Source organism: Haliotis rufescens, unplaced genomic scaffold (genome assembly GCF_023055435.1).
Source record: "Haliotis rufescens isolate VD_foot unplaced genomic scaffold, xgHalRufe1.0.p SCAF_10, whole genome shotgun sequence".
Taxonomy (NCBI): Eukaryota; Metazoa; Mollusca; class Gastropoda; order Lepetellida; family Haliotidae; genus Haliotis; species Haliotis rufescens.
The window spans coordinates 4,113,805-4,137,470 of NW_025963780.1; the positions used below are offsets into that span (position 1 = coordinate 4,113,805).

The 23,666-nt window shown below is 39.1% G+C and overlaps 1 protein-coding gene across 1 annotated transcript in view; it reads left to right on the forward strand.

Annotated features, from left to right (window-relative positions):
* Positions 1 to 23,666, forward strand: part of LOC124121196 (partitioning defective 3 homolog) — a 98,970-nt gene that overhangs the window by 21,497 nt on the left and 53,807 nt on the right. Inside the window, exons 2-3 of the mRNA XM_048391568.1 lie at positions 21,203 to 21,307; positions 22,193 to 22,394. Of these exons, the coding sequence (XP_048247525.1) occupies positions 21,203 to 21,307; positions 22,193 to 22,394 (307 nt within the window). The remainder of the gene's footprint in view (positions 1 to 21,202; positions 21,308 to 22,192; positions 22,395 to 23,666) is intronic.

Genomic DNA, 23,666 nt, shown 5'->3' on the forward strand with positions numbered 1-23,666 from the left:
CACTCACTCACTCACTCACTCACTCACTCGATCACTCACTCATTGGCTCATTCGCTCACTTGCTCGCTCACTCACTCGATCACTCACTCACTCATTCGATCACTCATTCGCTCACTTGCTCGCTCACTCACTCACTCACTCACTCACTCACTCACTCACTCACTCACCGACCCACCCACTCACTCACTCACTCACTCACTTCCAGTGCTAACATTTTGACTTGAAATATATAAACATTCCGGGACAACATAAAACTTCGGGAGAGCCTTGAGGCCATGGGGTCGTCTAGTGCGAGTAAACTGTTTGTAACCGTAATAACGGTGTCAAGTATGACTGGATACATCCTTGTCATTTCATATGGTCAGTCTCCACAAACTGAACCAGGGCCAGATCGATAAGTACCACTGTCTCCAAGACAGGTCTTCCAACATGGTAAATACAACCAGGAGCCCACTTAGTTGTCTCATCAAGTGTTGGCAATCACACGAAGATTTGTCAAAAAACGTTCTCCACACTTACACTGTTTGAGATTGGCAAGTATAAACATATCCCCTTCTTCCCAACAAATATGATTGATTTTATGCGATGAGCTCCCCTTTGATAAGATTTGACAGAAACATTTGATAACTGAGAAGCACGTTCGGGAGGAAAGTTCAGAATAGATTAGTCAGAAAAACGAGCACTGTACTTTGATGTTTATCAGTAATCAATTTCAAAAGACAAGGTCATCAGATCTTGGATAAAATGTTTGGACTTTGCCACTCGTGTGACATGGATCTGATTTCAGGTTTTGCCCGTTGTTGATCAACATTTCTTTGTGTTGTATTGCATGGCGAGGTGTTATTTGTGATGGAGTGATGGTCGTCACAGGTTCGGGTTCTGCTGATAAGGTTTAATGTGAGTACGCAGTCTTGACATTTCGACTCAAGAGCATCCATGTGCATAAGGGACGACCTTGTCAAAGTTGAAAAATCTAGATCACGGCTCTCATTTGTGATCTCGTGAAGGAATTCCGCATATTGTCTCACTAATTTCTTGTCGGCTGATACATGACCATGATGGTTATCAAGCTACCTGTGTGTTTTTCTTGGAATGGAAATATACATACCTTTTTGTTGGATAAATGGACTATTTGACCTACAAGTTGTTAACAGGTTACTGTGTGGAGAAATGTGTCATTGTCACGTCAATTTCAATTGTTGTGAAATTGACACTGATCTATTTCAAATAGAATTGTTCCTTTCTGTGTGGTGAATGTGGACTTATTTGTAGACAGTTTGCCAGATATGGCCTGGAAATGGTACTGACTACCTCTATATTTCACATGAAATGCATTGTTCAGGTGCTGGTTCAGAGTGACTGGAAATAACATGCATCAAAGTGTCATATCACTGGATAGTAACCAGTCGAGCAATTACATTTCAAGACCACTTTTGGATCATCAGGCTGTGAGTTTTCATTATTTTCCAATGACTTTGGTTTTATTTGAATTAGACTGTTTTCATCTGTCAAATCCCGATGTTGATAGCATCAAAGATAGAAAAACACTTTCGTAGTTTTCAAAAAAAAATGAAAAAAAGATTGACAACTTTTATCATTGAATGATCATTTTGGTTGTTCGATTTATTTGAATTTGGACCAGATATGTTTGTGGCAATCAGTGTATCGAACTGACAATTATTTATGTCACAAGCTGTTGGAAAACAAAACTCATCAATTACAGCATGTGCCTGGATTAGAATATTCATAATGACGATGTGAAGAACAACAGTCAAATTTGTGATGCTTTTGTGTTCAATCATCTGTACAAGACTGGCTGGATATCAGGATGTGACCAATTTAAGGATACACCTTATACAGTTCTGATACTGGATATATAATACTGGATATATAATACTGAATGAATAATACTGGTGCCATGGACTTGTTGGATACAGGAGATGCGGATCAAGTACTTCCTCTTCAATGTGTGAGTACAAGTACCATCAGGGATTTATCTAGACCTGCTCAAGGTCATAGTCCCAATGAAGCTGCAGTGAAAATTTCTAAATTGAAATTATACATTTTCCAATTCATGTTGATTGATAGTTATAACTTGGGGTGTAGAGGCGACTTGTCTTTCTCTGATAACACCACAAATACAGAAGTAGAGGCTCAATGATTAGTTTTGTAATATTGCATTGCACTGTTTGCAGTCTAAAGTTTAGAGTGGGTGCATAGATTTTTTGAAAACCCAGAATTGTGTATCTATTTACCTATCATTTATGTTTTGTACAACCTATGTTCTGGTGATAAAGAATTATAAATTACAAATATGAAGTGGAACATCCTCGGGGAGGATCCAGGTTTCTAGTTGGTGGGTGCAGGTAGCAGAAGTAATGTAAGTCCCCTCAGTCCCTAGTAAGGTGGCCTAACTTTGGTTGCTGGTGATCTACAGCCCATTTTTATATTGTATTGTTGATTATAAATCTATTGTTTTAACTGTTCTCAACTAGTTTTACAACTGAAACTGTGATATTCTAGTTATCTTACTGTCCATCGTTGACAGGTTTTTATCAAATCAAAATATAATTATTATAACTGTTTCGTTGCGATATGGCTGAAATACTGCCGATGTGACGTTAAATTTCTCTCACTCTCTAGTTGGTGGCTTAGACTTGCACAAGTCTCCCAGGCAATAATTATTTGTTTAAAGCATTTCTAGACTATAAAATAATAAGAACAAGTCCCTATATGAACTGGTGTCCTTAGATGTCCCCTGTCTAGACTTGCTTTTATTAGGATAGAATTACTATACATCCATGGATTTATCATTCAGTACAGCCTAGGAGCAAGGCTAGTGATGTCCCCTGGAACATCTGCCCTGAATAAGCTGTTATCAGGGCCATGTGGCTCATTGTTTCTGCTTGCTCTCTCTGTTTAATGTAGCAGTAACCCCACATTTACATACCAGTTACCTTACTTACCGTAAGACATATGGCCTCCAGGACGTTCAACTAAACAAGTGAATTCCGACACTAACTAAGTAAGGTTAAGAATTTATGGATGAACAACTTCTTTATTACAATTAAGAGCTACGTTTCAGTGTAGGTTCTAACACTGTTATCAAGTGATACACTTATCTCTACCAATTATTAGCTAGTCTGTCTCCCAAACCCCAAAGAATAAATTAAAAAAGGAGTCAAACTCAAGGCTAGGTTGCATCACTCTCACTCACTCACTCACTCACTCACTCACTCACTCACTCACTCACTCACTCACTCACTCACTTACTCACTCACTGCCTCTGTGGTCTTATGGTAAGAACGGAAGGTCCGCATCCCAGAAGACGTTGGGGTACTTGTTGTGTTGTTATCCTGTCACAGGCGCTCGGCATTAAAGGGCTAAAACAATGACTGGTCAGCTTGTACTGTGTTTGAGTGGGGTATTCATGTTTCACAGGCACAGGCGCATGCACGCACACTTCGCTATATAAGGACAATAATCTTGGATGCAACATTAAACCTCCACACCTCACCCTCACCCTCACCTCAGAGATACAAATGCCAGTGCATTAAGTGAAGGCTTTACGGTACATCCCATTTCTCCATACAATGAACTAGACAGAGCAGATTCAGGATGTTTACAACCTGGACAGAACATGGCCCGTCACATCTGTAGTGAACCATGAGCTTGTAATCAAGCAGTAGTATACAACATCATACACAGACATGGAACAGCCGGGAGAGAAGCACAAGAATGTTGTCTTCACGGGGAAGGGAAAGAGGTGAAGGCACTGGAATGTGATTTACCATAATAATACACACTGGCAGCAGCTCACCTTGGCTCACACCTCTGGCAGTCAACTCTGGAATTGTCAGGCGGAATGAGGCCAGGTACCAGCTGAGACACTTGTACCTCTTAGTACCGTATTCGACGTAATAAGCACTATCAAAATTAGAATATAGGGGGCTCTTATTAGAATATTATTTTGGTGAAAAAAAACCGATTTGAAAGTTAGTAAATTCCATGGTTTATGCTGACAGCCTGAAATGTTTATACACGACAGATATATTTTTCCAGAATTTAATTGCCCATACTTAAGGGTGGTTATAACACACGAGTGCATATTTTACACGAATAAATAAGTCTTGTGTACATTGATCAATTGGAAGGGGTGCTAATTGGGATTGTTAACTAATCAATAATTAGCAAATATCGCCATAGCCGCTTATTAGAGCGGGGTGCTTATTACGTCGAATACGGTATATAGTTGTGTCAGCTGTCATAGACATGTTCCGAACTTATTATATAGTAATGGGTACTGTCCTTCTGTCCTTCCAGCTTTCCGTCTTTCCATCCGTCACGTTTCGTTTCCGGAGCAGAACTAAAAAACCATGAAATATATCTTAACCAAACTTGGCACATAGATAGGTCTAGTGGTGAATTGGTGCCTTTTGATAGTTTGGGAGTTTTGAAAAATGTATTTTTCATGTTTCCATTGCAACAACTTTGACTTTGACTGAAAATGGCAGTAGTGCTCCTTTCCGGAGCAGATCTTGAAAAACGTACAATATTTCTTGCCCTGCACACAACCGGCCATTTTATATTGGAGGGGGATATGATATTATGAGTATTTCATGCTTGTTTCAAGTTGGGCATTATTTTAGGGCTGTGTATTGGCCCCCTTAAATGTATTGGAATTTATTATTATACAGGTACATGTATCTATAATGCAATACGTATTGCGATGTATTGGGAGCTGAGGTGTTTGACAATGACTGCCACTGATTGTACAATAACTGGCACCCTGACAAGGAAAGTTATATTCTCTGAGCCATAGACATTGTAACCATGGTTAAATGGAATTAAACAGTCCTCTACCATGACTGGAAAATGTGTATTTGATGAAGAAAAGAAACAATCTAGATTCATATAAAAGCAAGTCTAGCCAGCTCTGTCCCACATCAGCATCAGGAAAATTATTTGTTTCATAGAGGAGAGAAATGTATTTTGTTATAAAAGATTTTGTAGACTATGTGTAAGTATAAAAAGTAAACTGAACATGAAGGTTCAGACATTGTGAAGTAGTCGGACATGAAATCATGTTGTCCTGATTAGAGAATGACATTCCACTTTAAATATATCCTAGCAGCAGCAGATGGCGGAGGCTTATCACCTTCTTCTACTGCTGCAACATTGGTGTCGGTATTGATCCTGATGGTTTAATATCACATGGAGGTTTCATGTTCATCTCCTGCAAAGTTTGTGATGACAATGTCAGGGATCTTTTCACTGTTTGTTTGTTTGTCATGACAGTGTCAAAGATCTTTTGACTGTTTGTTTGTTAAGTTTGTGATGACAATGTCAGAGATCTTTTGACTGTTAGTTTGTTTGTCATGTCAATGTCAGAGATCTTTTGACTGTTTGTTTGCAAAGTTTGTGATGACAATGTCAAAGATCTTTTGACTGTTTGTTTGTTAAATTTGTGATGACAATGTCAGAGATCTTTTGACTGTTTGTTCATTGTTTATATCGCCACACTCAGCAATATTCGAGCTATGTGACGGCTGCACTTCTTTGTTTGTATAAGGGCTGGGACAGGTAACTCGGGTACTCAGGTCGGGTGGATACTGAGAAGGACCCGGGTACCAACGGACTACCCGGACCCGTAGTTAGTCATGCGATGTATTGTTAAAAAGCAAAAATTATCTAGAAATCTATTGTTACACTACAAGTGACAAATAATCACGTTTCTTTCTGATTGTGCACCCATTCTTTCTGACTTCATATGAATAAAGATAACTTCAGTCAACTTCAGCATATGCATGACTAGATCATTTTGTGTGTGTATCTAAATACATTTTGCCCGGGCTATGGTCAAGCTTTTCCCAGTCGAAGGGGGATGGGTACCCGGGTAGTAAATTTGGACTCGTCCCAGCCCTAGTATATAGATACAGGTCTTTTGTACATGTATATCTCTGCTGTGATATTATATAACACTAATCGTGTAGATATTGAGAGAGAGAGCTACCGAAGTTGTGACATCTTGTGCCTAATCTTTTTCCTTGTGAATAAATATGTTTGTTTTTTAAAAAACCCAACAAAAGACCAAGGACCCCTTGATATTCATGCTTAATTTCAAACACTGATGAATCTTTTAGCACAGTGGGTTCTGTGAAATTTATAATGTACTGTCAGCAAATTTGTAAGATCAATAATGGTTGGTAGGGCTGGCTATCAATCTTGATCATAGCGATTGAAAATCATTAACAAAACATTGATCAATAATCAATAAATATTGAGAAGTAACTTTGAGCAAATATGCGAAAAAATCTGAGAAGAATCAACATATTTCATGGGACTGGTAAGTGGTGACACATTTATGCATGGATTTGAGATATTACAAAAACAGTTGCTTTCTGTCTTCAGCATTTGACATGATTGACAATAACAAGTGTTTTTCGATAAATTTAAACTCTATTTCATCACAATAGTTTATGTAAGATATTATTGATAACACTTTTTTCATATCATTAATATTTCTTCCCATCGACGATAATTCCGATTGTCAATCTTTTTAGCCAGCCCTAATGGTTGGTGATTGAGTGAATTAAAAAAATGACCTAAAACACACTTGATGTTGTATTGGCAACATCTTGCATTGTTGTGACCAATAATCTTAGGCATGTGATGTTTTGTACATATTATGCTCCTTGAAATGGACACAGTATGATGGGTTGTTTAGGGTACTTGAATGTATAGCATAGACTAGCTTCCACAATGAGTAAGGGGATGGGGACATCCAGCCCTAGAGTGTTGACACTGCAGTAGAGACCATGTGGTGACTGACACACCATGGTACCTGTACCATCAACAGTGCAGCTCACCTGACACGCTGTGCCCCCAATCCCCCAATCCCCCCCTAAAAAGTCACGGAGCTTCATTTAATCAGGTCTGTATTAACAACAACAATATGGCCCACCTTTGACCCCAGACCAAGCGACTCAGTTAACATATCAACATGGGACTACTCGGGCTCAGGGGAGGTTAGGATGAACTGATGAACGAGATGTTTCTTGATTTGGTTGTTGGAGATGGTTCTGTGATATCTTGATTTGGTTGTTAGAGATGGTTCTGTGATATCTTGATTTGGTTGTTGGAGATCGGTCCTGTGATATCTTGATTTGGTTGTTAGAGATGGTTCTGTGATATCTTGATTTGGTTGTTGGAGATGGTTCTGTGATATCTTGATTTGGTTGTTAGAGATGGTTCTGTGATATCTTGATTTGGTTGCTGGAGATCGGTCCTGTGATATCTTGATTTGGTTGTTAGAGATGGTTCTGTGATATCTTGATTTGGTTGTTGGTGATTGGTTCTGTGATATCTTGACTTGGTTGTTGGAGATCGGTCCTGTGAAATCTTGACTTGGTTGTTTGAGATGGTTCTGTGATATCTTGACTTGGTTGTTTGAGATCGGTCCTGTGAAATCTTGACTTGGTTGTTTGAGATGGTTCTGTGATATCTTGACTTGGTTGTTTGAGATCGGTCCTGTGAAATCTTGACTTGGTTGTTTGAGATGGTTCTGTGATATCTTGACTTGGTTGTTAGAGATGGTTCTGTGATATCTTGATTTGGTTGTTGGTGATCGGTTCTGTGAAATTTGATTTGGATGTTAGAGATCGATCCTGTGATATCTTGATTTGGCCGTTTGAGATGGTTCTCTGAAATCTTGATTTGGTTGTTGGTGATCGGTTCTGTGAAATTCTGCCTTTTGTCATCACTGATATTCAGTGGACCATTCATAAACTATTTTGCCAGACGCCGAATGGAATCTGTTTTGGCGGATAATCAAGACTAGTTATTCTCTAGCTTTGACATTTTATAGCTTACTAGACAGATATTTCACTAGTCTTCAGGCCACTAGCTCTTATTTGACCATACTGACAGGAAAACAACATTGAATTTCGTGAAAAACAAAAAATTATCGCTGCACTAGTCTCAGTTGATTTATTCTACAACAATGCCCAGTGGCTCTGTGTTAGAGAGTTTATCACACACAGATAACACCATTGTAAAATGCACTTTAAAAACTTGTCATTTTGGTCTTGCTTTTGTGCTTAGGGTAATTGAGGAGGATCTTATAACCTTGAACCTTTAAGAATCTTTATATGGTTGATAAATACTTGTTGTCAGTAATTCTCCCATCATGTAGAATGAGTCAGTAATATTACAGTATATCATCACAGTCTGTCACATAATTGCATCATGCCCATGAAGATCTGGGTTAGAATTGGTGATGAGAAACCCATGCTTGTCTCTGTGAAGATCCGGGTGAGAATTGGCCTTCACCAACCCGTGCTTGTCCCTGTGAAGAGCCGGGTGAGAATTGGTCTTCAGCAACCCGTGCTTGTCCCCGTGAAGATATGGGTTAGAATTGGTCTTCAGCAACCCATGCTTGTCCCTTTGAAGACCTGGGTTAGAATTGATCTTCAGCAACCAATGCTTGCCATAAAAGCGACTATGCTTGTCGTAAGAGGCGACTAACGGGATCGGGTGGTCAGGCTCGCTGACTTGGTTGATGCATGTCATCATCGTATCCCAAATGTGTGGATGGATGCTCATGATGTTAATATCTCGTCGAGACTCGATTATTTACCGCCGTCATCTAGCTGGAATATTGCTGAGTGCGGCGTTAAAAAACAAACAAAACGAAATGAAGGCATCAGAACCGGAACCAGACAAACAAGTCATCAATAGTACGAGCAACAATAAGACATTGTGACATGATTGAAAGCAGTGCAGTGAATATACAAGATGCAGTTGCTGGGTAGAATTACACACTTAATCAGCAAGGTTGAGATACGTCAGCTAGGGATGGTGAGGCAGCATGGATAAATGTGATGAATGTTGAATGAATGGTAAAGCAGCACAGTGATGTTGAATATGATATTAGCTGACATTAGCAATGGATGAGGCTAAACTGTCTGGTGAACAGTCGTTATTCACAGATCTAAGACTGTATTGAGACCTGTTAGGAATATTGATGCTTAAGACTGGGAATGAGCAGTACCAGAACAAGTATGAGTTGCATGTCATTAGTCAGGTGGCCCAGTCATCTTAGGCGCTGTAATTTGCTGGGCAGAGTTGCGTCCCTTGGGCACGCCAGAAACCTATGATTGTGGGTTGGAATCCTGGTTCTCCCTGATTATGTTTCTAGGTTGTCAGCACCATTTCCATGCTCGTGGGAGGCTTAGGAGTAGCCTTGTGGTTAAAGTGATTGCTCGTCACACTGAAGACCTTGCTTTGATTCCTCACAATGTGTGAAGCACATTTCTGGTGTCCCCTGCCGTGATATTGTTGGATTATTGCTAACAGTGGTGTAAAGCCATACACTCACTCACTCACTTCTGGTTGGTTTCACTCACTCACTCACTCACTCACTCACTATTTTATTTTCAGTATTCATTTTCTGTAATGACAGTTAGATCCAGATCTAGCTTTAGTTGTGTTAATACATATATTTTATGAAGTCAGCATGTACCATTGTATTTTCCAAACAATCTTTCAAAACATTTACGAAGTAATAACCATCACCTGTCAGGAACATGTGAAACATTTATGACAAACTTGAAACTTCTACAAATAATGAAACAATGTTGACCTCTATTATTAGACTAATGCTCAGTCTTTAAAATATATTATTTTGATATTTGATATTGAACTCCATTTAAATTGAAAAGGAGCCCCAATGAGACAGGAGATTCAGAACTTGAACCTGAGAAAGTCTAGACTTGCTTCATTTAGACTTTAAATTTGCATTACAGTTAGGGCTGGGTGGAAGGGAAAAAAATATATGGTTCAGTGTCTGAGACAGACTATTATACTATACACACTGTGAGTTCGTCCTGCACCAGGACTGTGGAATATATTTATTTTTTGAAAATAAATAATCTAGATATGTATACAAGTTAAAGCAAACCTAGCCAGCACTAGCTAAATCAGCATCAGGAAAATTATTTGTTAATTAATAATAGTAATTAATTAATAGAGGCGAGAATAATATTGTGTTATATAAGATTTTATAGACTAAATGTTAGTGTAACTGTGAGTAAATTATTAAGCAATTGTTTCTACCCATGCTAACATGCTAAACTGGGTAATGAGAGAGAGAGGAAACAAGATACACCCTACGATTACCTCGATCATCCTGCATATGGACTTGTGCCGTCATTGCACATAATTATATTTACAAGTGAATCAAATTTCATGTCACAGAGAGACTTTTCACCGAGGCTGTTACTCATTCTAGTTCTACATGCAGTAAGTACAGCCTTGTTTGAAACATAATTGAAATTAGAGCTAACATTTTTTGCTGGATGATATAAGTCATAAACTTTGAGGAGGTTAGAAGGTGGTTGGTGAGAAAATCATTACACACTGGTTCCTGTAGGCTTGCACCATGACTGTGGAATTTATATTTTCTAGGTATTTATTTTCACTAAAAGCCTAGGCAAGTCTAGATCAAACACAATGACTGTGGAATTTATATTTTTTAGGTATTTTTTTTTACTAAAAGCCTTGGCAAGTTTAGATCAAACTTACCAAGTATAGTTTGCTTGATTCCACACAGATAAGGAGAAAGGTTCTTTCAAAGAATTTTAAAGACCTGTTTTCATTGAGTAAGTGTTAGTCTATGGTTACTGAATCATGATAAATCTATATTTTTTCTGTGGTCCTTTACATTTACTTTAAAATATTTAAGACTGTAACGTAACTGATCATGTAAGTATTGTACAGTCAACAAAAGTAATTAAATATCTTACAAATACCACCCAACTCTTCCTCATATCATAGCCTTGCTCCAAAGCTGTACTGAAAGAAAAGTCCATGGATGTGTAGTAATTCTATCCTCCTTAAATAGGCAAGTCTAGACATGTGGACAAGGACTCCAGTCTCTTATCATGCTTATAGGGACAACTTGTTCTTATTATTTACATAGTCTAGAACTTATGATTTAAACTAATAATTATTGCCTTAGAGACTTGTGCAAGTCTATGTTCCTCATGAAGACTTGAAACCTCGTGTAAGTGTTTTCCTGAAGCATGCATTCATCAATCAATCATGCATGCAGACACAAAGCCCTGAAGTATGCATGACCGAGCGTGACTGTTACCATCAATTACATTCACTGTGCCCTTCAAGGAGAAACATGACATATGCCATGGTCAAGGCGCTTCCTGGACAGGGGTCAGCTGGCTTGATTAGGGCTGGACACATGCTTAGGCTCGGGCCACTTCCTCTTGGGCAGGAGGGTCCATCTTGCTTCAGGGGTGGTTCTGTACTTAGGCTAAAAATAATGCTTCAAATATGTAACCATTAAAAAGAATTTGGTATTTTGAATATTTAGCCCATTCTAAATATAGATACTGTTTGGATTGAATTCAGTTTTTATGATTTTCTAGGAGGATATATTTTCAATGTGTCGTGATAATCACGTGGAAATGTCATTTGAATTATTAATAAATTATATTGATGTTATGATATATTGAAAGGGAAGGAATTTGGAATAGAACACAATTGTTAATAGAAAATTCTAAGAAAGAAATATTTTGGTAACTGGTTATAATGGACATATGTAAAACATGTACCCAAATAAATCCTTAATTTTTAGGATTTATGTATTTTATTCCAAATTTTGAACACCTTGATATTTTTATCTGTTCGTTTTAATAGGGTAATTATGGTAAATCTTTGGGCAAGCTGTGAAGTATGTCAAGTTCAGTCTTGTGGTCAGGGCTCAGTTTGTAGCCCGAGGGTAGAGTTGATTGATGGTGAGGGGAATTGAATTAGCAACTGGTTCTTTGATGTGGAGAGGGAAGTTGGAATGAAGCCGTTTGTGTCTTCTCACCATACTGAAAATGATGGAGTCCATTAAACTTCAGTTGTTCAGACCCTCCACTCATATTATCGAAAGTTAATGTCGTGAATTAGAAACTAAACAATAAAATATTCAACTGAATTTTGGAATCACATGGCTGCTTGATCCATAATCTGCAGTTTGGGTTTCCCTGTAAAGTGGCATTATAACAACTCTCACTTTGACTAAACAAGATCCTTCTGGATGGGCATTGGCTTGTTGCGTTTAGCAACACTTCGATGTAGTCGATGTTATCCGTAAATGAAACATTGTTATCCATGATCATTGTACTACAGGTTCTTCAAGACGAACTTTTTTTTTAGAAAGTATATCATCTTGTATTGATATAGAAAAAAATGTATTGTGTTTTGAATTGTGGCATGAAAACTCTCGATGCTCTGGTGAGTCATTTCACCCTAGTCATCCCCCTGAAAAACAGGGATAGAGTGATCAGCATGTCCGTTCGTCCGTTTTCCGTTTCTGGAGCTGAACTCCTAGAGCGGTGAATATTTCTGGATAAAGCTTGCTATGCAGAACAGTCTGGTGTTAGAATGGTGCCTTTTTGATGTTTTGGGATTTTTGTTATGTTATATTTTTTATGTTTTCATGAAGACAAATTGGTCTTGACTGAAAATGAGGGTAGCGCACGTTTCCAGAACAGAACTCCCAGACTGTTGAATATTTCTGGATGAAACTTGATATATAGATTAGTCTAGTGGTGATTGGTCCCTTTCGATGATAGGGGATGTATATTTATTTCTATTTGTATTTGGACTCTACTGAAAATGAGGGAACGAAATTGCACCAGAACGGGGTCGGGGGATGGGGCGATATGTCATCTCCTGGCGACTCTTGTATTTATATTTATTGGGTAGGAAAGGTCCCGCATCTGTAACACTGAATAGCTAACTGGACACCTAACCGCATCACAGTTTAATCACCAGCATCTGTAAATCTAGTTTAGGTGCTGAAAATAGTCCGAAGTAATTTTATGAGGGCCTTGAATTGCCTATGAACAATAGAGCTATAGGATGAAGGAGCTTGTCCTGAAATTAATTGTTCAATTATCAGCTGTGTGTTACATTTTAGCTAAGACTACGGACAGTGTTCCCTAGATCAATATTGTGAGGGGGTTTGATGGACACCGATAATTGATTTCAATCCTCTGATAGTTATTTATGTGCTAAGATGAAGTCTCTAGTGTCATCAACTGTGAATGACCTTGGTCAGCTGGGCTGATATCCTGCCTTGGGGTGGGGGCTAATTTGGATTAAGGGGGATGCTTTGTTCGATAAATGCTCATGACGATCAATGCTCATGACATGATAAAAAAATGGTATGACCAAACTTTTATTGATATTCCCAATTTGGAATTAGAAAGTTCCATATTCATGCAGCTAGGTGGTATTACAGAGCTACACATATGCAGTGTCTTTGCGTAAAATACCCTTAGAAAATATTCAAAACCCAATTACTTTCAATTAACTTGTGTACAGAAACGCATGCATTAAATAAAAAACTCAAATGTATAAAAACAGCACGAGTGAATACCCAATGAAGCTTTTTCAACGGAGCTAGTTTCCGAAACACAGTTACGAGCTTATTTACTTTCAGGCCAATATTTAGAACCTTTTTTAAATGTTTTAAATGTTTCCAAAAAAATAACTTTGAAAGATCCCAACTTTAAGACGGACAATTCTTAAATTTGCCTACACTTAGTTTGAAATTCTCTTGTACTTCATCTGAGAGGAACTATATATAGATTATGAGGATGTAGAAGTCTCGCTTGTTGTAGGAATCTACTTCATGTGTACTGGATGGCTAGAGTTTGTGACCTGGCTCATTGTCATTGCCTTATGCTATCAACCAGAAATTCAGTTGATTCAAATATGTAGGTCAAGTGACATACTGCATGTGAAAATGGAGGACCTTGTTTCTCAGGTACATAGTCCAAGAGCCTTATGTTTTATAACATTGAAATGGAGTGAGTGAGTTGGGTTTAACGCCGCTTTAAACAATATTCCAGTTTTATCACTGCGTGTCAGCTAATGTTGGAGGAAAGCCCAAAGTGATGCAGGTCTCATAGGTTTACCACTTCGTTGAAACCCACGATCACGGGTATGGTGCTGACAAACCTAGAAACATAATCGGGGCGAACCGGGATTTGGACCCAATCATAGGTTTCTGGCGTGCCCAAGGGAGGCAACTCTGTACAGCGAATCGCGGTTGCCTTAGACCCATGCCTTCTGTAGCACTGAACACTCACTCACTCAGAACATAAGTAAACCCTCCTCTGTTACTACATTCCCATGAAGATCCGGGGTAGAATAGGTCTTCAGCAACCCATGCTTGCCCTAAAAACCGTCTATGCTTGTCGTAAGAGGCGACTAATGGGATCAGGTGGTCAAGCTCGCTGACTTGGTTGATGCATGTCATTGTATGTCAATCACTGGATTGTCTGGTCAAGACTCGATTATTTTCAGACCGCCGTCACATAGGTGGTAAATTGCTGAGTGCGGCGTTATAAACAACGAACAAACAAACATCCAAAAGATCTCTGACATTGTCATCACAAACTTTGCAAACAAACAGTCAAAAGATCTCTGACATTGTCATCACAAACTTTGCAAACAAACAGTCAAAAGATCCCTGACATTGTCATCACAAACTTTGCAGGATATTTAACCATCAGGATCAATACCGGCACCAATGTTGCAGCAGTAGAAGTAGGTGATAAGCCTCCGCCATCTGCTGCTGCTGGGATATATTTAAAGTGGAATGTCATTCTCTAATCAGGACAACATGATTTCATGTCCGACTACTTCACAATGTTTACTTCTTAAACTTACACATAGTCTACAAAATCTTTTATTACAAAATACATTTCTCTCCTCTGAAATTGTTTTAACCTGAAGCTGAATTCATAGTAGAGTTGGCTAGAAGTGCTTTTTTATCATCTAGACTGGGTTTGGTTTCATTAACATATTTTCCAGTCATGGTAGATGACTGTTTAATTCCATTTAACCATGTTACAATGTTTATGGTTCAGAGAATATTACTTTCCATGTCAGGGTTTAGTAAAAAACATATTAAAACCAAATATTAACATGGGTCCCAGGTCCATAAAATTTTATATTACACAATATATGTTTTTATGTTCTAATGCTGAGTTCATTTGTGGAATGGAACTGGATTTGTTTTTATTTCAATTAAATGTCACACCAGTACACACTGCAACAAACAGCTATGAAATGATTCATAGTACGGTATTCGACGTAATAAGCGCCCAGGGCGCTCTCAAAATTAGAAATAGGGGGCTCTGATTAGAATATTATTTTGGTGGAAAAAAACAGAACTGAAAGATAAATTTCGTGGTTTATGCTGACAGCCTGAAATGTTTATATACGACAGATATATTTTTCCAGAATTTAATTGCCCATAATTAAGGGTGCATATAACACACGAGTGAGTATTATACGCGAATAAATAAGTCTTGTGTACATTGATCAATTGGAAGGGGTGCTAATTTGGATTGTTCACTGGCCAATATATTAGCAAATATCACCATTGGCGCTTATTAGAGCGGGGCGCTTATTACGTCGAATACGGTATTTGTATTAGAAATTCACCAGCATGCCCACAACTTTTGAACCTTATCTGTGCCGTGTACCTTATTCTTGTAACTGCCCCTAAACCTGCTAAGGGGTAGGGGATGCAACAGTACCTGCCTGTATAACAATGCTCTACAATACAAGTTTGATATCTAAATGAGTGAATTGTGCAATGCTCAGGATTCCAAATATTTGTTGCCTTCACATGCTGGAAGATGATCATAACCTTTGTTTATGATTACAGTCGAACCAAAGCAGATGTTTGTAAAAAATGTGACATTTGATTGCACATATCATTGTCTTTAAGATTGGACAAATGGGCAGGGGATATAGATGACTTTGTCTCTTGTTTAGAATTGTTTGGGTTTCATAAATCACATTAATTAAACAGTCATGGTCCAGGACTGGGGAGAGCAGAAGATCCTGGGTTCCATCTCTGCCATGTCATGCCAAAAGACGTTCAAGTTCTTGTTGTTACCCTGCCTGGTGCTTGGCATTACAGCATTCTCACCTCGCCTCACCTCGCCTCACCTCACCCCCACCTCACCCTCACCTCAACTCACCCTTGCCTCACCCTCACATCACCCTCACTTCACCTCACCATCACCTCACCCCCACCAACACCTCACCATCACCTCACCCCCACCAACACCTCACCATCACCTCACCTCACCTCAACCCACCTCACCATCACCCTCACCTCAACTCACCCTCGCCTCACCTCACCTCACCATCACATCACATCACATCACCATCACCCCACCATCACTTCACCTCACCATCACTCACCATCACCTCACCATCACCTCACCTCACCATCACCTCACCTCACCAGGACTGGGATTAAACTAAGATCTGTGTCCTGATGGTATATTTCACTGTTGATGTTTCATTGACTGTTATATTGACTGGTTGTGTTAGCTGAAGGCTGGTATATATCATGTACATATCAAATCAATATCCGTGTATGACTTGTAGATAGCACATCAGCATAAACTGAATGCCTCAGAGCATGGTATGAACATTCCATAGTTGGAGGTTGGCTTACATAGACTGTACATATAATGTAGGTGACATATTGCACCTTGCAATATGGCTTTTGAGGGCATTTGGATGCAAAATACAAAATTTAAAGGTGGTAGATAGAATGTTATTAGACTAACGCTTAGTCTTTGAAATATATAATTTTGATAGAAGTAAGCAACCACATCTAAATTGAGAAGGAGCCCCAGGGAGATTGGAGTTTCCTGAACCTGTGGAAAATCTATACTTGCTTCATTTAGAGATTCAGCATTACATTAAGGGCTGTCCGAAAGGGAAAATAATAGGGTTCAGGGACTGTGAGACAGACTAGGATGTTCATAATGCGGACCCCAGTATTTGATTGCCATTAACAGTCTGTGCCAAAACTGTTTGAGACTACTAGCCCACACATGGCTCATTGGGATCATTTTCAGAAGATTTTAGTGTTATTATGTGAGCTATTATTAGCTGAGCTTACTGGACCAAACAGACTCTTACTAGACACAGACTTCAGACTAGTGGCTAAAGTTACCGATTGCATTAACAGCAAGGAGTCCTATCTCAATGGTAAGGTTGTCACCACTGCCAGCTATAACGGCTGCATCTATGATTTATCAGAGTTTAGGCTACACTTTTTAAATGTTATGTTTCACAGATTAATGAGTCTTTTCCACACAAGGTCGGTCAAAATCAAAATCAAAATAAATAGCGATGTCAGTCAATTATTTAATTATATGAAAGTCTTTCTTCCGTGGAGTTAAAACTGCAGCTGGCTTCTTGAATCACTGACAGTGATTCAGCCAGTGATTTTTGTAGAACATTTTATATTGTATGAGAGGGTCTATATTACTTATGGGAGACGTGATAAAAATAAATACTTTTATGTTTAATTTATTTCTTTTACAGCTGCTTTTCAGTAAGGGCAGCGGGTCCGTGAAACGAAAAATATAAAATGTGTGGCCTTATGTTCCCTAGTACCCTCACACTCATTCATGCCATGCTTTACATGGTATCACCTTGCAAGAAAGAGATTGCATGGATCTAGGATGTCTCACACGCATGCACACACCTCTCTCTCAGCTACATCCTCTGACTGTGTGTGTTGCCAGTGTGGATGAAATACTCTCCAGTCTGACATGAACACGACATGTATTAGTCATAGGTTTGCACCTGACTGACTGAGTTCGGGCTGCGACTGGTGGGGTATGCTTCTTGGTGCTGCAACTCGATACTGTCAAACTCCAGGTTCATAAAACACTGGTGGTCTTGAATGAAGAACTGCTGGGACATGGCCCAGTGTGATTTTGTGTGCACCCTACAACCCTCCATGTTTTCGCAACCACACTGCATATTGCAATCATCCCTCCTTATAACCATCCACACCGTGCACCCTACAACCCTCCTACCTACATATACTGTATTCTACACCCTGCACCTTACAACCCACTGCCAACCCAGCACCCTATAACCCACCAGGCATTACCCTACGTCCCTGCTTCAAGCACCTAAGCTACGACTGACCCTATACCTTTCTGCACCCTACAACCCACTGCCTACCCAGCACCCTATAACCCACCCTACATCCCTGCTTCAAGCACCTAACCTACGACTGACCCTATACCCAGCATGCACCCTACAACACACTACCTACCCAGCATGCAGCACTGATGATGGCCTTCAAACAGGCTACCTCCACTGTACTGTAATACGTATGATGTAAGATAGCATGCAGCAGTGATGACTGATACTAGCCCACCTTGCTACAAGCACCTGTCACCACTGTACTGTAGTACATATGATGTAAGATAGCATGCAGCAGTGATGACTGATACTAGCCCACCTTGCTACAAGCACCTGTCACCACTGTACTGTAATACATATGATGTAAGATAGCATGCAGCAGTGATGACTGATACTAGCCCACCTTGCTACAAGCACCTGTCACCACTGTACTGTAATACATATGATGTAAGATAGCATGCAGCAGTGATGACTGATACTAGCCCACGTTGCTACAAGCACCTGTCACCACTGTACTGTAATACATATGATGTAAGATAGCATGCAGCAGTGATGACTGATACTAGCCCACCTTGCTACAAGCACCTGTCACCACTGTACTGTAATACATTTGATGTGAGATAGCATACAGCAGTGATGACTGATACTAGCCCACCTTGCTACAAGCACCTGTCACCACTGTACTGTAATACATATGATGTAAGATAGCATGCAGCAGTGATGACTGATACTAGCCCACCTTGCTACAAGCACCTGTCACCACTGTACTGTAATACATATGATGTAAGATAGCATGCAGCAGTGATGACTGATACTAGCCCACCTTGTTACAAGCACCTGTCACCACTGTACTGTAATACATATGATGTAAGATAGCATGCAGCAGTGATGACTGATATTCACAGGCTAATTACACCAATTACTGCCATTATCCCTTGTGTCAATGCGCTATGTGTATGTCAGTGTGACTTTCCATAGGCTGCAGTGTGGAGATCACAGCCAAATAGTTGTATCTCATAAACCATGTATAATGAGAGACCAGTGCAGTCAGTTCAGTCAAGCCATTGAGGAGCGGCAGCTTAATTGCACTGATTTGAATATGACTTTTGATTTGCCATTTGTGCACATGTATTTCAACCAGCGTGGTCCATTTTTGCCATCTTTTATAAGAGTTTTTGGGTGGAACTTGTCCTTTGGTATCATTCAATAGATTGTTGTGTGCACATTTGAAGTGTCACTGGATAAGCTTTCATGTGACCAGACCAAAAGCAGCTGTTATTTCTGTTGTGTCTGGGTACATGGCTGAAGTCGCAGATTGGCCATTTGTCATCCAGAACTGGCTTCGAACTGAGATGTCACATGGGTGAAATCAAGGCCATCTCCTTGGAGATTTCACTGCAATGACATTGCATCACCAAGTTTTGCAGGCCATATTGATATCATTGATTGCCCTTTCGTCACAATCAGATGACATTACTAAACTCTCTGACATTATAGATGGTTAGATGTATTTTGTTTACACAACCCTATGCTTTTTACTCAGGCTATAACCTGAAAAACTTTACAGAATGATTTATGATGATGATAAATAGAATTCCACCCTCGTGTTGTGTTCGGGAAGCTTGACTCCTGAGAATTTCTACGGCATGATGATGATGATTGATGCTGATGTTGATGGTTATGATGATGATGACAATGATGATGATTATGGTTTTGATTGATTGGTTGGTTGGTTGGTTGGTTGGTTGGTTGGTTGGTTGGTTGGTGATGATGATGATGATGATGATGATGATGTTGGTTGGTTGGTTGGTTGGTTGGTTGGTTGGTTGGTTGGTTGGTTGGTTGGTTGGTTGGTTGGTTGGTTGGTTGGTTGGTTGGTTGGTTGGTTGGTTGGTTTGATGATGATGATGATAAATGCAGTGATAAAAACTGTTTTAGCCCACATATTATTTGTCCTTATAATGATAACAAATAGCAAAACCCTAAAGAATGTCAATTTTCTACTAGTCCTTATGATACCCAAACTAATGGTCAGTTTGGTAAGGACTAAAGATCACTAGTGCCAATTTCTAATGCTGATATGGTTAGATGTCCACGATTAGATTTTATTTATGACATACTGTGTTCAAGTTAACAAAATAGCTTCTGCAATATTCACAGATCAGACCTGAATGTGTAAACTCACGGTAAGCTGTTATTGTAGATAACCTTTATGTATGGGGAAGTTTATATTATCCAGGTGAAATCTACACTTCCTCATCTGGCTTATCAACTGCATATGTCAATCATTATGTAGGAAATAGACATCTATTACAGTAGTCATCTGTCAGGAATAAGGAAATGGCCTCGCCATCAATTGTATCAACAGACTTGTAGCATTTTTAGTATGTAAGAAGATAAATTAAAATCATGTATATGTGAGTCCCAGTCCTCTTAATTTCTCTCATCGGAAATTAAGTTCATGACAATTTTTTTAACAATGAATATATCAATTACAAAAACAATAACTGTAATATTCTGATTATCTTGTAAATTAACAAAAGGTTTGTTAGTGTTTGAAGAACAAATAGTCATTTATGCGCATTGACCATTCTCAACAGGAAAGAAGATAAACTACATTATTTAGGAGTCTCAAGATGTCTTAATCAATCAGCCAGCAGTCCCTTTCTTTTCCTGTGTCTGGAGTTCAATAAGCCGACCTCTGGACTCAATAATGGATGCTATTTGCCCTACTGCTTTCACACTGTTGTTAAAGCATTGCTTTATATTGATTGACATAATTGACACAAATGACTTACTTGACATGATTGAAGCTTGTGACCGTCATTGTTGTAAATGTTACTATATATAAATTTGAAATAGTTGTTTTTATAAATTTACAAATCTAATAATTCTTTGACTTTAATTTTTTTTCTTGTTAAACATGTTAACAAATTTGATTTTCACTGAAGCTTTTACATGTGTGATGATGATGATGATGATGATGATGATGATGATGATGATGATTTTTAAGGACGTTTATAAAAAAGCATTTGATGAACAGAATGATGATGATGATGATGATGAAAATGTTGATGATGATGATGACATTTATATCCAACGAGCAATTGATGATGATAGTATTATGAGCAACCATTTCTCCTTGCAGAGCAACAACCACTGGGTGTCTGTCCACAATGTCAAGGCCATTAGTGGAGGCGGTATCCTTGACCCTGATGACCAGCTCAATGATGTGGTGGACGACAGAGAGCAGGTACGTGGAGGTTCATGGTGACGTGGTCATCAGCTGTACGAACAATCAGTAACGAGAAATCTTGCTTACTTGATGGTTACCTTTGATATGAGTCAAATGCTGCCATTGAGGAGCTAATTGCTTACTGTACCCAAGAAACTAGCTACTATTGTAATCTTGATTAGAGGGCCGACTGAATTTTACTGTGATCTATGTATTGGGATCATTTTTCAAAATTGACACAGCCATGCAGGGATGAGAATTTTCCTGGAATATCTAAGATTTTGTTATGTCAGGGGTCACTTTTGTGATACATGCCATTGCAATATACTCATAAATGGTATAGTCCCACAGACCCCTGTCTAACTTTCAGTGTATTTTTGCTTCTCATCCCGGACCTTGTCATGAAACATGATGCTACCTCTTTGTCCAGTAGACTTAGCTGATGAAAATCAGTTTCTAATGACCTGAGATGCTGCTGACATGTCCAGGCATGTTCAGACATGTTCAAACAAGTTCAGACATGTTCAAACAAGTTCAAACAAGTTCAGACATGTTGAAACAAGTTCAGACAAGTTCAAACAAGTACAGACATGTTCAGACAAGTTCAATCAAGTTCAGACATGTTGAAACAAGTTCAGACAAGTTCAGACATGTTCATACAACTTCAGACATGTTCAGACTAGTTCAAACAAGTTCAAACAAGTTCAGACATGTTCAGACAAGTTCAGACAAGTTCAAACAAGTTCAGACATGTTCAGACAAGTTCAGAAAAGCTCAGAGACATAGAGACAACATTCACTAGATTTGGGCCAGTCGGGTCATCAGTTGATTATTTAGGTGACAGGATCACAGACAGTACTTTTCCACACCCCTCATGATACTTCATTCACTGTTGCCCTGCAGTTGATAGCCGACTATGAGGAGCAAGGACGCCCGGGACTGCACCACAACGGCGGGGATGGGGCCTCCGCCTCCTCCACGGGGACTGCCAGTCCCGATATCTTCCAGACAGGGGACCTTTCCAATGCCATACACAGACCGTTTCCTATCTCACTACAGAACGGCAAGACGGACGTCATCGTTACTCCGAGGGATTTGTCTCTAGGTATGTAGGAAACAGGTCTTTGAATGTGGCCCTGTGTTGCCTTCTTGTAGTCAGGACATTATAGGCTGAGTGTGGAGTCTTCTAGCACATACTCCAGTTTTATTATTGAATTCATATACCTTGTTTATCTCTAGTTTTTATACCTCTACTCAAATAAACACAGAAACTATGTTCCCAAATTCACTTTCCAAATTTCCAAGGTTTAACACTGACTTTTGTAAATGCCAACCTTGTTCTTGACCTTGACCTTGACCTTTTGGTAAGCTCCCATCTACTCTATCATTTACTTGTAATCTCAAAACCCAACCTTGCCCTTGACCTTGACCTTTAGGGTAGGTCTCGCATCAACATTGTCTTGTCATAGTGATGACTAAAATAGGTCGGGTAGCAACTTAAGGTATCCATGGTGATGAATAAATTAGGGATCATATGGTTCCAGGTGAGTGATCACCGGGGAAGACCATCTCTGAGTTGTTGCCTTCATTGTGTGGTGGGATGCTCACTAGGGCTGTTACGATTCACTCGCGTATTCGGTGAATCAAACCGTATCCATTCATGAATTGAATTTGTTATTCGTGGCCACTAAAATCGAATATTTATGAATATGCAGTCATGTGCATTTACATGCCCTGGCCCTTAAAATATCCATAAGAACATATTATATGCATAGATTTCTTCAAAGACAACACTCTTTTATATCTAATTTTACAGTATTGTAGTCACTGGTTATTGTCACATTTGAGCAGATACAAGTACCTGGACAAGTGCAGTGTATGAATGTATAATAAATCTATAATTAACAAACCATGTCAAATAATTTATTTTTTTATTGTTTCACTGAATATCATAAAAAATACATCAACTACTGACTTGTTATTGTATTCGTAATCGTTACCCTACATCCATGATACAAATCGTATTCGCCTCATAGTGTATTCGTTGCAGCCCTAATGCTCACACTGTTGACCACTGATTTGTATGATCCAGACTCACTTCTTGGGGGACTTTGATATCATTGCAATTTGGCCGAGTCAATTAAATGTTAGAATCGGATTAGTTTACCCACAAATTAACATTTAATTTGCAACAATATTTTTGACTGTCATGGTACATTGATTACATTCCTGCACGGCACTTGTCCATGTATACCAACTTCATGGCACAGCTGATTTTAATTTACCATGTTTCCGTAACATCTGTGATTGTGATTGTAATTGAGGTACATAAAAAAAAAACACACAAACTAGGGAATGACTGATGATGTTGATGACA